The sequence below is a fragment of the Dipodomys merriami genome, unplaced genomic scaffold (assembly GCF_024711535.1).
Source record: "Dipodomys merriami isolate MVZ:Mamm:240054 unplaced genomic scaffold, mDipMer1.0.p SCAF_7, whole genome shotgun sequence".
Taxonomy (NCBI): domain Eukaryota; kingdom Metazoa; phylum Chordata; class Mammalia; order Rodentia; family Heteromyidae; genus Dipodomys; species Dipodomys merriami.
The window spans coordinates 59,009,000-59,021,209 of NW_027206290.1; the positions used below are offsets into that span (position 1 = coordinate 59,009,000).

The 12,210-nt window shown below is 33.1% G+C and overlaps 1 protein-coding gene across 6 annotated transcripts in view; it reads right to left on the reverse strand.

The window, feature by feature from the left end:
* Positions 1 to 12,210, reverse strand: part of Macrod2 (mono-ADP ribosylhydrolase 2) — a 1,801,573-nt gene that overhangs the window by 1,717,741 nt on the left and 71,622 nt on the right. The window contains exon 4 of one of the 6 annotated variants that reach the window (XM_070006723.1): positions 8,410 to 8,560. The exons of the other annotated variants lie outside the window; for them this stretch is intronic. Within the exon in view, the coding sequence (XP_069862824.1) occupies positions 8,538 to 8,560 (23 nt within the window). The 3' untranslated portion in view covers positions 8,410 to 8,537. Of the gene's footprint in view, positions 1 to 8,409; positions 8,561 to 12,210 lie in introns of those variants that run through there. 6 annotated transcript variants of the gene reach the window in all.

The following is a 12,210-nucleotide window of genomic DNA, read 5'->3' on the forward strand; positions in this document are numbered from 1 at the left end:
GGAAGTGGCGCTGTAGCTCAAGTGTTAGAGCGCTAGCCTTGAGCTGAAGAGCTGAGGGACAGCGCCCAGGCCCAGAGTTCAGGCCCCATGACCGGACCCAAAAATAATAATAATAATTGACAAGCCATGCTAATAGTTTAAACATGTACTTTCAAAATTATGTTTTTTTTATTACAGGTCATCCAAATAGTATAAATGTACTGTTTTAAAGAATTTTCCTATGAAAAATGTTGATGTTTCCTTGATATAAAAGAAGAAAAAGACTAATAGGCCAGGTGCTGGTAGCTCACGCCTGTAATCCTAGCTACTCAGGGGGCTGAGATCTGAGGATTCCGGTTCAAAGCCAGCCCGGGCAGGAAAGTCTGTGAAACTCTTATCTCCAATAAACCACCAGAAAACCAGATATGGCACCGTAGCTCAAGTGGTAGAGTGCTCGCCTTGAGCTGAAGAGCTGAGGGGCAGTGCTCAGGCCCAGAGTTCAAGCCCCACGACTGACAAAAAAAGAAGAAGAAGAAGGAGAAGGAGAAGGAGAAAGAAGAAGAAGAAGAAGAAGAAGAAGAAATCTTCTGATTATCTCTACTCTAAATTTAGAGACAATCATAAGAATGTAAGAAAATCTAAGTGTTGATAGACTTGGGTGGCTCAGTTTAATTGAGTATACACTATTATTCTTATAGATACAGTGGCATCATCTTTTTCACCCTGGATTATATGATGGACTCAATTATGTCTCCCCAGTACTTTTGTTTTAAAGCTCTAATACCTATTATTTTAGAATGTAATTGTATTTGAAAATGAGGCCTATATAGAAGTTAATTAAGTTGCAGTGAGGATGGTAGTATATACCCTGATCCAGTGGTGAGTGGTATCCTGAGAACAAGTAGAAATTAAAATAGACACCAGCATTCATAAGCACAGAAAAAGACATGATGGGTTATAGCAAGAAGACAGGTATTTCTGTAAGTCACAGAGGAGAAACACGATATATTTCTGTTGTTCAAGTATGTGTCTATGTTATTTTGTCATGCAGCCCAGTTAAGCTAATATAAAATACATTGATACTTTTGGCTTGCTTATGCAATCCTAATACCCTGAAGGAAAAAAAGGCACATCAAGTCATCAAGTAAAATTTAACTAAGAAAAGATCATAAGACATGATTCTGAATGTTTTAGTTCTATACTGATTTCTAGTACTACAATAATTTACATCCATGTAATCCAATCCAGTCTGTTCCAATGCAATAAAGTTGGTGTTTCCTCTGAGAAACTCCAAGCATGATGGCATACTCTTGCTACTCAGGAGCCAGAGATAGGAAGATCATGATTCAAGACCTGCTCAGGCAGTTAGTGAGGACTTAAAACAAGTTGGGTATCATAATGCACACTTATACTCTCAGCTACTCAAGAAGTAGAGATGGGAGTATTTCAGGCCATACCTACAAGACCAAAGCTTAAGACCACATCTGAAACATAAGCTGAAAAGCACTGAAACATAAGCTGAAAGTACCCCATGTCTGAAGGGTACTTTCTTAGCAAGTACAAGGTCCTGAATTCAAACCCAAGTACCAACTACCAAAGGAAAAAAATATGATTTTTATTGTGCTGCTAGCCTGTAAAAATGGGCACATTTAAGAAAAGTTATATGGTATGAACTCATGAAATGACAGGTTGAGCATTTACAATACAAAAACCAAAAATTGAGATTTGGAGGTCATTTTGGATTGCAATTTTTTTAAGATTACTTAACCAGATGTTTAACTGCTAATGTTTATGAAACTAAAAATCCAGAAGAATTCTGAAATCTAAAACTTATATGAAAAAATGAAAATAAATAAAACCTTTATGATCCTGAGTGTTTCTGAACTCAACCAGGATAGAAATTATTATCTACTATATAATTAAATGGTCAAAGTATACCATAAACACTTTCTTCAACATGATCTTGTTCTACAAATACATACATGCATTTATAGAAAATGTTCACAAATATTACACACTGAGAAACTACAAGAAATATATATAGAAAAAATGTTAACATTTGTTTTTTCTCAGTGATACAACTAACATAATTTTTCTACCTTTCATCTTTAGTGAAAGTATCATTTTTATATTAGAGAAATTATTAAAGATGTCTTTTGAGACAAGGCCTCATTAGGTAGCCCAGGCTAAACTCAAACTTACAATCCTCCTGTCCCATCCGCTTTAGTGCTGGGATTATAGATATATGCCAAATGACCACCAAACATGATGAATTTAAAGAGCAATCATACCTGATGGTATGATTGCGCACACCTGTAATACCACCTACTTGGGAGACCGAAGTAGAAGGATTGTGAGTTTGAGGAAGCACCGAGACTTGGTCACAAAAACAAATTCAAAACTAAAGGGTTAGAGACACAGAGCTATTGCTCAGGGTAAACAATCTGTAGTGCTGGAGAAAAAAATAATGTTACCTCAAGACAAGCTGCCTGACCCCTGTTGTCACTGTATTTGATACCGGTGTCCTGCATCTTGTATATTTTTCTAATTTGGGGAGGGGACGGGAAATGACAAAATGCTGAAATAAGAATGCAGGATGACTCATTGTAACAATGAGATGTACAAGACAGTATCTTGAAAACAAACTTTACAACTTTGCAGGGGGGGAGAGGGGAGGGAGGAGTTGAGGAGGAGGGGAGGAAAGGGATGGTAGGGGAAAAATAAAGGAGGGGGTAACAAGGCTCGATAGAAAATAGACTCATTACTTGCTCATGTAACTGTAACCCCTCTGTGCAATATCTTTACAATAAAAAATATATATTAAGAAAAAAGACAATTTGCCTGGAATTATGAACAATTTTCTCAAAAAAATAAAAAATAGAACAAATGGCTACTAATTTGTATGAGATGACACTAAATTCTATAAGATTAATTATTATTTTTGTGGTAATATTTAAATAACCTAAAATTAATCTTTATAAATTCAGTAGTTTGGTGACATTTGGTATATTTACAATGATATCCAAAAATATATCTAATTCTAAAACATTTCATCAGCACAAAAGAAACCCAGTACATATTGAACAATATCTTCCCTATCCCCTTGGCTCATACATTCTACTCTCTGTCTCCATTATCTCTTCTGGATAGCTCACATAAATCGAATTGTATAACATGTAAGGTTTTGTGTCTGGCTTCTTTTTTTTTTATTTTTTGTGAACATACTGTACAGAGGGGTTACAATTACATGGGCAAGATAATGAGTACATTTCTTATCAAGCATTGCAGCCTCCTCCTTTGTTTACCCTTCACATCCCTTCCCAGCCTCCCCCCCACCCCACCACACCCCCCCCACCAAAGTTGTAAAGTTCGTTTTTGACATAACAACTTGTACTTCTCATTGTTGCAACAGGTCCACCTGTATCCTTAAACGACTTGTTTTTCCCCATCTCCTCCACAAATTATACCGACATCAAATATAGTGAAAGCAGGGGTTATACTGTGGGGGAGGGACATACTGTGTCTGGCTTCTTTCACTTAGAATGTTTTTAAACTTTTAAAAATTCACCCACATTTTAAAGCATATTTTAGAGCTTCATTAGTTTATATGCTTGAATATTCCCTTGTATAGATGTATCTGCTTTGTTTATCCAGTCATAAATTGATGGGCATTTGGATTGTTTCTACTCGTTGCTGTTAGGAATAATGCTGCTATGAGCTTTTCTGTGGAGATACATTTTTAATTCTCTTGGTCATATAACTAAAAGTGGAACTGATCGTTTATTCCCAGAGTAGTTCTATATTTACCTTATAGAGTAATTCTTCACTATTTTACATTCTCAAAAAATTATAGCAAGATTCTAATTTATTTATATTTTCACTAATACCTGCTATTCTGCTACCACCACCCTTTAAAAAATGATAGCCATCAATATGAAATAGTTTCTAATTCTGAACAGTAATGCTGTAATCATAACATACACACATCTGACAACTCAGTTCTAGGACTCACACATGAAGTTGCTAATAATTATACCAAGTTATGTGAGGGGATTTTTTAAAAAAAATAAAAATACACATACACACGAAACAAAGAAAAGAATATGGCTACTTTAATTAGTTGATTTAACTAATGCTAAAATATAAGACATATGAGGTGAGAGATGTGCACATTAACTCAGTAAAGTCTCTAGTAGATATGTAGTCTAATGGACAAATAAATGCACAGGAAGCAGTTTATTTTACATCTTCTTTGCAAAAGTGGTCTGAGTAATTGGGTGAAATAAAATTCTCAACTCAGTTAAGCACCAAAAAATGAAAAATATTTTGACCACAATTCCAAGAAGCATTCAATAAATTGCTATATCTTGTTCACATTTCTTCTAAAATTTTATGCATTCAAGAGATATGTGATGGAGTTTATGCTTAATTTATACACATATAACAATGAATCATTCTTGGAAGGCAATAATTTGCTTTCTAGAAGAAAGAAAATAAAGTTCAAGATAAGAAGAAGGAAAACACACTACAAATTTTTTTTCAAAAGTTACATCTGTGTACAAGAAACAAAACAAAACTAAAATTTTCTGGGGAGCAGGAAAAGATTATGTTTTAAGTACCATTAGGGAAAGGTAAGCATCCTCTGTTAACTACCAAATGGTTTCTCTAACAAATCTGAAGGGAGTTTTGTCCACTCCTAATCACAGACATACCATTTTATTTCTCAAAACTCTTCATATACACTCCTGACTACTTCCTATTCTTCCTTTACTCCTGACTTCTTTTTCTTGCTTTAATTAAGCACTAAGCTGGTTGATAAACTTCCACCAACATTCATCAGTCTTTACAATGTAGACAAGTGCTACCATTCCTAAACAATGATAATTACTTCTAATTTCATATTTTATATTTTTTTTTTGTTTTTTAAGCCCACTACTATAGAAACTATATGGGTAGGCTGGTATCTGGGGGAGCTGAAGAAAGATCACTAATACGAAGTTGTAAGATTTTGTGGGAGAAAAAAAGGTGATGTGTAGAGCTGGGGTCATGGTTTTCCTATTTTTATCTGTACTATGGATATTATCAACCAGCAAGGTTAGGCTTCTTCAAACAAAGACAGTTTGAGTAGGAGACAAATATCACACATTATCTATGAAACACTTTGCTGTGGTGGGTAGAAATAATGAGGGAGTTCACACATTGAAAGAATAAAGGTTTCTTTGGGGGAAAATGGGTGTTTTAATTAATATTTAAGTGGTTTTATTTGCATTGATCATTGGAAGTTTTGTAACATTCAGAACAAGTTTAAATAGGACTTAAAAATTAAGAACCAAGTGCTTTCTAGCAAACCCAGCAGATTGTATTCATGGCTATGCTTCAAGTACTGCACTGAAAATTATGAACCCTATTTTCTACTTTTCTTCATAAGACAGGCTAATTTCTCTAAGGCACTAAACTATAGAAATAACTAAATCATCTTGCCTCACTAAAGTCTCATCAAAAGAAATTAGCTTGGTAGCAGACTTAAGTTAAATTACAATTTGAAAGAAGATGACACACAATCTCTAATGGTGAATAACGGACAAATATATTCATCATGAATGAGAAGGGAGTTTTGTGGGCTGCAGAGGCACGGACTCTGTGGGGAAGGGCATCTGCTCACCTTAGGGGTCTGTGATACAAAAGTCAAGGTGACAAACATGAAAAATGAACAGATGGAATTGTTATATATTTATACAAAATTTCTGCATAAGACACTGTCTCATATATAAATATACACTATTCCCAGAATTAGATAGAGAGCTTGCCAGAGGAAATTTTTAAACATTTGTTCTGATAATTCTCTTTCGGGAGGATCTATTTGTCTTATCAAAGGAGAAAATAAATATGCTTTAAGAGGATCTCAAAGAAGATCCTTCTAATAAATTTCTTCTCCTGAGATAATTCCATGTCTTTTATGTAAGCAGCAAATGACTGAAGATTAATTGATTATGGAAGGAAGCTAGATGACTTAGAAATGGCTAATAAGAAAAATATTTCAAAATATTTTTCTGCATTCTCACTCTAGTCCAGTCTTTTTACAGTTACTATTTATAAGCACTGAAAATTGTGCCAGGTATGTGTGCTTTATTTTATTTGCTGCAATGTCTCTAAAGCTGTTATTATCTCCACTTTAAAGACAAGAAAACAGAGATTCAGAAACAAAGTTAGTTACCTTTCCCTGGATAGTAAAGTGCAAAAGGAAGAGAAAATTCAAATTCAAATAAAGTAGTAGTTGCAAGCATGAGTAGACAATTTTATTCTACAAAACAATATCTGAAATTAGGCAAACCTTAAAGTTAAAGCCTTTCACAATAACAGAAGACTGAATTACCCTAAAAAGACCTAAGTAATATTATTGATGGCCTAGAAAATTCAAGGAAGTCTTTCTTTTATAGAGCGGGAAGAAATTAAAAGGAAAAAAATTTATTTATGTATCTAAATTAAAAGAAAAGCCAACTTTAAAACAGGCAGTAATTGAAGTAACTACTATCTACCAGTACAGATTTTCAATATAATAAAAGTAAAGAAAGGGAAAGCATATTCTAAGCCATAAAATTATTAAAATAATTTAAAAGCTAAGATGTTTTTATACAGATAAGAGACCAATACTTATATTAAAAGATATAACAATGCCTCTCTTAGTTCTATCATTTCAAGTTAAAGGAGACTGATAGAAAAACAGTCAAGGTGGATGGGGACATAGCTCAGTGGTAAAATGCTTGCCTATCATGTGTGAGGTCCTGGGTTCTATTTCCCAGCACTGAAAAAAGAAGAGAGGGAGGGAGAGGAGAGAGGGATAAAGAGAGGAAGTGATATGTGGAGAAGGAAGGAAGGAAGGAAGGAAGGAAGGAAGGAAGGAAGGGAGGAAGGGAGGGAGGGAGGGAGGGAGGGAGGGAGGGAGGGAGGGAGGGAGGGAGGGAGGGAGGGAGGGAGGAAGGAAGGAAAAAAGGAAGAAGGAAGTCAGAAGGAAGTACAAAAACAATACCTTCAGAAGTATTTTCTTTCTCTAATCAAAAGCAAACTACAAATATTCAACAGGAATACAATATAAAATGTATCCAAATTTAATTGAGCCAAACTATACTGCTATCATCAGAAGTTTCTGTTGCCACCCATAATTCATCCAACTGAATATTTCAGAAGACAGAAGATTCACTTTCTATTTTAATTAAAACCATATTATTTTAATATTATAAAGAAGATAATTGAGTCCAACCTATAATATCAATTTAATATCATGAAGTACATGTCATGTTTCTATAATAGAATGAAGAACAAAAATGTCAGGAGATTTGAATCCTCCTCATGATTCTACAAAATGTGGCCTTCACATACTTGAGTTTGTTGCTTCCTGTCTCTAGGATTTAGTTTCCCTGTCTAGCATATGAAGCATCTGGCCTAGGTTATTTTCTGTCCCTTTCAGTCCTTGAAATTATAGGACACTGAATAATGACTATGTGTCCCTCGTAAGATTTTATTAGAGTATATTCATTTCTAATCTCTCCTCGATACTTAAATTAAGCGCTAGCAGAAATACTATATTTGAACAAATTATCATACATTTCATTTTTTAAAAATTAAAATACTGTCAATTTCATTATAGTATTACCTTCTGCCTGTGTAAAATCCAAGCCTCTCTGTTAAGAGAAGTAAGGAAAATAAATACATGTACTTTCCTTTCTGCTATTAAGAGTTTCTTAGCACAGGCTACTTAACATCAAATCAAAAGGGGAAAAAAAGGGGAAAAAACTAACAAGTTTAAAAACAGAAGATCCATAATTGAGAGATTAATTTGTATAGGAGTTTCTTAATATCAGGAGAGTTATAAAATACCTGAAGCATTAAAAACTGATCAGTAAAATGGATAGATACTGAAATCGGTCATGTCACCATTTATAACCCTGCTTTCTAGTTTGATACTAACTCACAGAAGGAAACTGAAAACATTCTCTTATAGAATCCCAGCCAAGATCATAACAACACTGAAAATAAGAGAAAACATGTTAGATCTAGGCCATCCTAAAGAATTTGGAAAAGTGGAATAAAAGCAGAATAGACAGAGATACTTTCACTTACCAAGAATTGTGGTAAAAGGAAAGACTAATGGCATAATTGTAGGGTGATGTGCTCCAATTTTGGCTTATCACTGAGATATGTATAAAATAATTTAAATATAATGTTAAATAATAATAATATAACATATAATAGTGCAAATGTTTGCTAATGATATAATTTTAATTCAAATTTCAAGGAAGTGTTTTAATGAGCCCAGAAATCTCAACATTTTCCCAAAGACAGACTTCCACTTTTTCTTATATAGATAACAAGAAAAACTCAAAGTTCAAGCTAAAAGGTTACAAATTATTATTCAGATAGAATATCAGCAACAGAGTCCAACAAATTCTTGACACACTCAAATCCATTCTGTCTACTGTCTTCTAAAATGGGAAGAATCAAAAATAAGCTCAGTAGATTCAATTTTATAAAAATCAGAACTTAGGCATGGTAGTACACAGCTATAATTCAGCAGAGACCCTGTCTAGAAAAAAAAGAAAAAAAATTGAATCAAAGATCAAAATAAAATAAACCAGAAAATTTATATGTAGCATATATGTGACATAAATAATATATTATCTGTACTTAATTTGTAACAAATTGCTACAACCTTAGAATTTAAAATATACTCATTTAATAGTTTGTATTTCTATAGCCAAAAGTATAGAGAAAACTGTTTAAAGGATTAATGTAGTCACAACTCCTCACATAAATTCTGAAGATTATTATCTTGAAAATCTTTTTTTCTTGAAGTCAAGTATGTCTCATAATACAACCTAACAATGAGAATAAAATCGCTAAAATTCATAGTTCCCGAAATTACCAGGAGCCTTTTTACAGAGTCAAGGAGAATGGGGAATCTTGAAGAACATCTTAGAATTCTGTCTACCACAAGTATAAAAGGAAATTATGTATTTTGGGGCAAATGTACTTTAAGTTACTAAATATAAAGGATAAAGTGATATGGACATATAATACACATATAATAAAAGAATGTTTTGGAAAATAGCTTGAAAGTAAAAAATTAAGAGTTATAAGCATTAATTTTCCTTGGTTAAATCATGCATGTTCCTAGATATGCAGAAATGAAAAGTTACAAAAAAGAAAAGGCTATGGCATGTATAGAACAGCATCCTCTGGATCTTCCTAGCACCAGAAACTCAATACACATGATGTCTATCTACTGCTGCCATATTATTTTAACCGTCAAACACAGAAAGCAGATCTAATACCTCTATTAATATATCCACTTCCCTACTTTCAAATGCTGTCTAAACTCTACAAAGTTTCAGAGAGAAACTTACTTATAAGTGGAATAACTAGTCATTTATTTCTTATTTTACTTATTTCTTCTCATTCTACTAATATTATTATGTTCAAAATATCATTTGTACTTCAAAGGAAATTTTTAATAAAAAGAAAAATCATTTCATTTAAAAGAAAATGGCTATAACCACATCATTCAGATGAGGCTGAAATAGGAGGATCACAAATTCAAGACAAGGCCAGACTACAGAGGAAATCTCAGAATGCCTAGTCTATATAGCAGGACACTACCCAAATAAATGAATAAATAAATAAATAAACCAACAAAAGAGCCAGTTGTGGGAGCTCAGTTAATCTGATAGAAAGTAGAGAAATCTCTATTTCACATTCTATTTAGTACAATCCTATAAAAGCCCTGATTATAGAAAATAACTTATTCAATAAATCTGCAAACACCTTCTGAGTTCTAATAATGGGTCAAATATGATAAAAGCCATTAGAAGTACATAATAGACAACATAGTCCCTCAGAAAGTTCTTGATCTGAACTATAATAAAATGAATTTATCATTTGATAACTGCATTTCAATAATACCTGAAAAGAAAAATGCCCAAGATAATAGTTCACTTTTATGGGAGGAAGCCTCAGTTTCACAGAAAGACATTATAAATTACCACTTCACTGCTACCAACCAACCTTCTTGCCAAGACACAAATCAGATCCACCTGTTCTCAAACTACAACATTTCTATCACAATACAAGGCAATCTAGTCAGTTGATCCACAGATGAATACTTGTATCTACAAATATATATATATATATAGTGACCTACTAGCAGAGAACTGTTTTAAGCTTGAAAGACAATGTTTTAACGTCCACCTATTCACAACTCGTTTCATAAAGAAAAATTAAGATTACTACAATTTGTGCCTTCCCGTGTTTATTTTTCTTGTTGGTATCTTTTATTTTCTCTTACCATGAGTAGCCATATATATATATATATATATATATATATATATATATATATATATATATATATATGTAGCACTGAATGAAAAAATAATAATAAACTCAGTTTCAATACTAATCTCCAGTAATTATTTGAAGCAGAATTAAGATCAGTTATGATCCGATGACAGACTCATTGTTCATTCAATCCAATCAACAACCAAAATGGTTTTTAGATTAAAAAGAGTCTCTTCCTCAACTGAAAACTATTTAAAGAGGTGACACTTGAAAGACAGAACAAAAGAAATAGGGAGAAAACAGAATGAGAGGAAGATGAGGGCGAAAGGGAAGGAGGAAAAGATGAGAAACAAAAGAGTAGAGAATGAGAAGAAAAGATGCCTGCGCTCCTTGTGAAACATAAATCTGAAAGGAATTTTTTCATTCTAGGTGCTTCATATTTTCCAAATCTTAGTTGTGGTTTGAAGATTTTTTCCATTTACATAGTAAGCAGCATACTTTATCAATTAATAACAAGTTACAGAGTCAGTAGGTTGTTCAGTCAGAAATGGTATAAAAAAGCACAATGGATCCATTTGGGGCTTCCTCACCCCTCCCTCTTTATTATTATTATTATTATTATTATTATTATTATTATTATCACCATTGATGACAGCAGCTTCTTGGTGACTGTATTGACTACTAAGGTTTGACATACTATTGTGGATAAAACAATAAGTCAAACAATATCTTACAGATTTTTCCTTTGACTTGATTCCCAAAAGCTAGTAACAGTATTGGACAAAGTGACCATCTTCCTTTAATGGTAAAAATGACAGCCCAGTTGTAAAGGTTGCAAGTCCCTACTGTGTTCCAAGAAAAAAATGCCAGATTCAAAGAGGGGATTGGGGAAGGATGCCAAAAAATTCAACACTGAGCTACTCTAGATTATGAAGATATTACTTTAATAAGCATAGTCATAAGAATGATAGCCTCAATTTGCCTAGCATATCCAATCAATGACAGCGCTATTGCCACTTTGTGGTTTTCTGTCATCTTGATTATTTTTCACTGAATGAAATCATTTTTGAAGGTGCTCCCAAATTTAAGAAATTATTTAAAATATTCCCTCCTGTTCTTCCCTCAAGTTATATCATGGATCTTGTTGATCTTGTGCCCCATTCCTCATTTTTCAAATTCCTTCTCAGAAATGATTTGTTACCAACCATCTTCAATCTTCTTATAAAATGCAACTGTTCGTGTCAGAGTGCACTATCTCTAACACTTCATCCCTAACACTCTCACAGAGCTACAGATGCTGAGAGAAGATGACATATAAGGGGGAGGTATCTATCTCCTAGCTTTAGACAATCAATCACTCTATCATCTTCTACTGTGTTCTTTTGTTCTGTCATTTTTTTTACAGAACACATTTGCTTTTCAAGGATCAATATTCAATTTAACTTTCTATGCACTATAAATCAAGGCTTTAAAAAGTAAAGAAAATGTGTTTCTGGTTTTGAAGTTATTTTAAACTTCAGAAGCCTTTATAGCCAGGTCCTTGGACAGGTCCATTTAATGAAACTCATTCTTGTGAATTCAAAGTAAAGTAAGGTAAATTACATGTCCTTATTGTTATATATAATATGTGTGTGTATGTGTGTGTGTGTGTGTGTGTGTGTATCTATACAGGTATGTATATATATTGCTTTAATAGATACTGTTAAAGTAAAAAATAGCTTTAATTTTAAAGTCTGTAAGCAATCCAAAGATACAAATTATGAGCTTTAAAGAAATAATTTCTTCTGTTCTTTATTTCTTGCTGTGGATGCTATAAAACAGGCTTAAGACCACCAATGTTTTTATATGTAAAAAGAATTACATTCACAAGAAAATCTAACTTATTTTTGTAATTAATTCAGC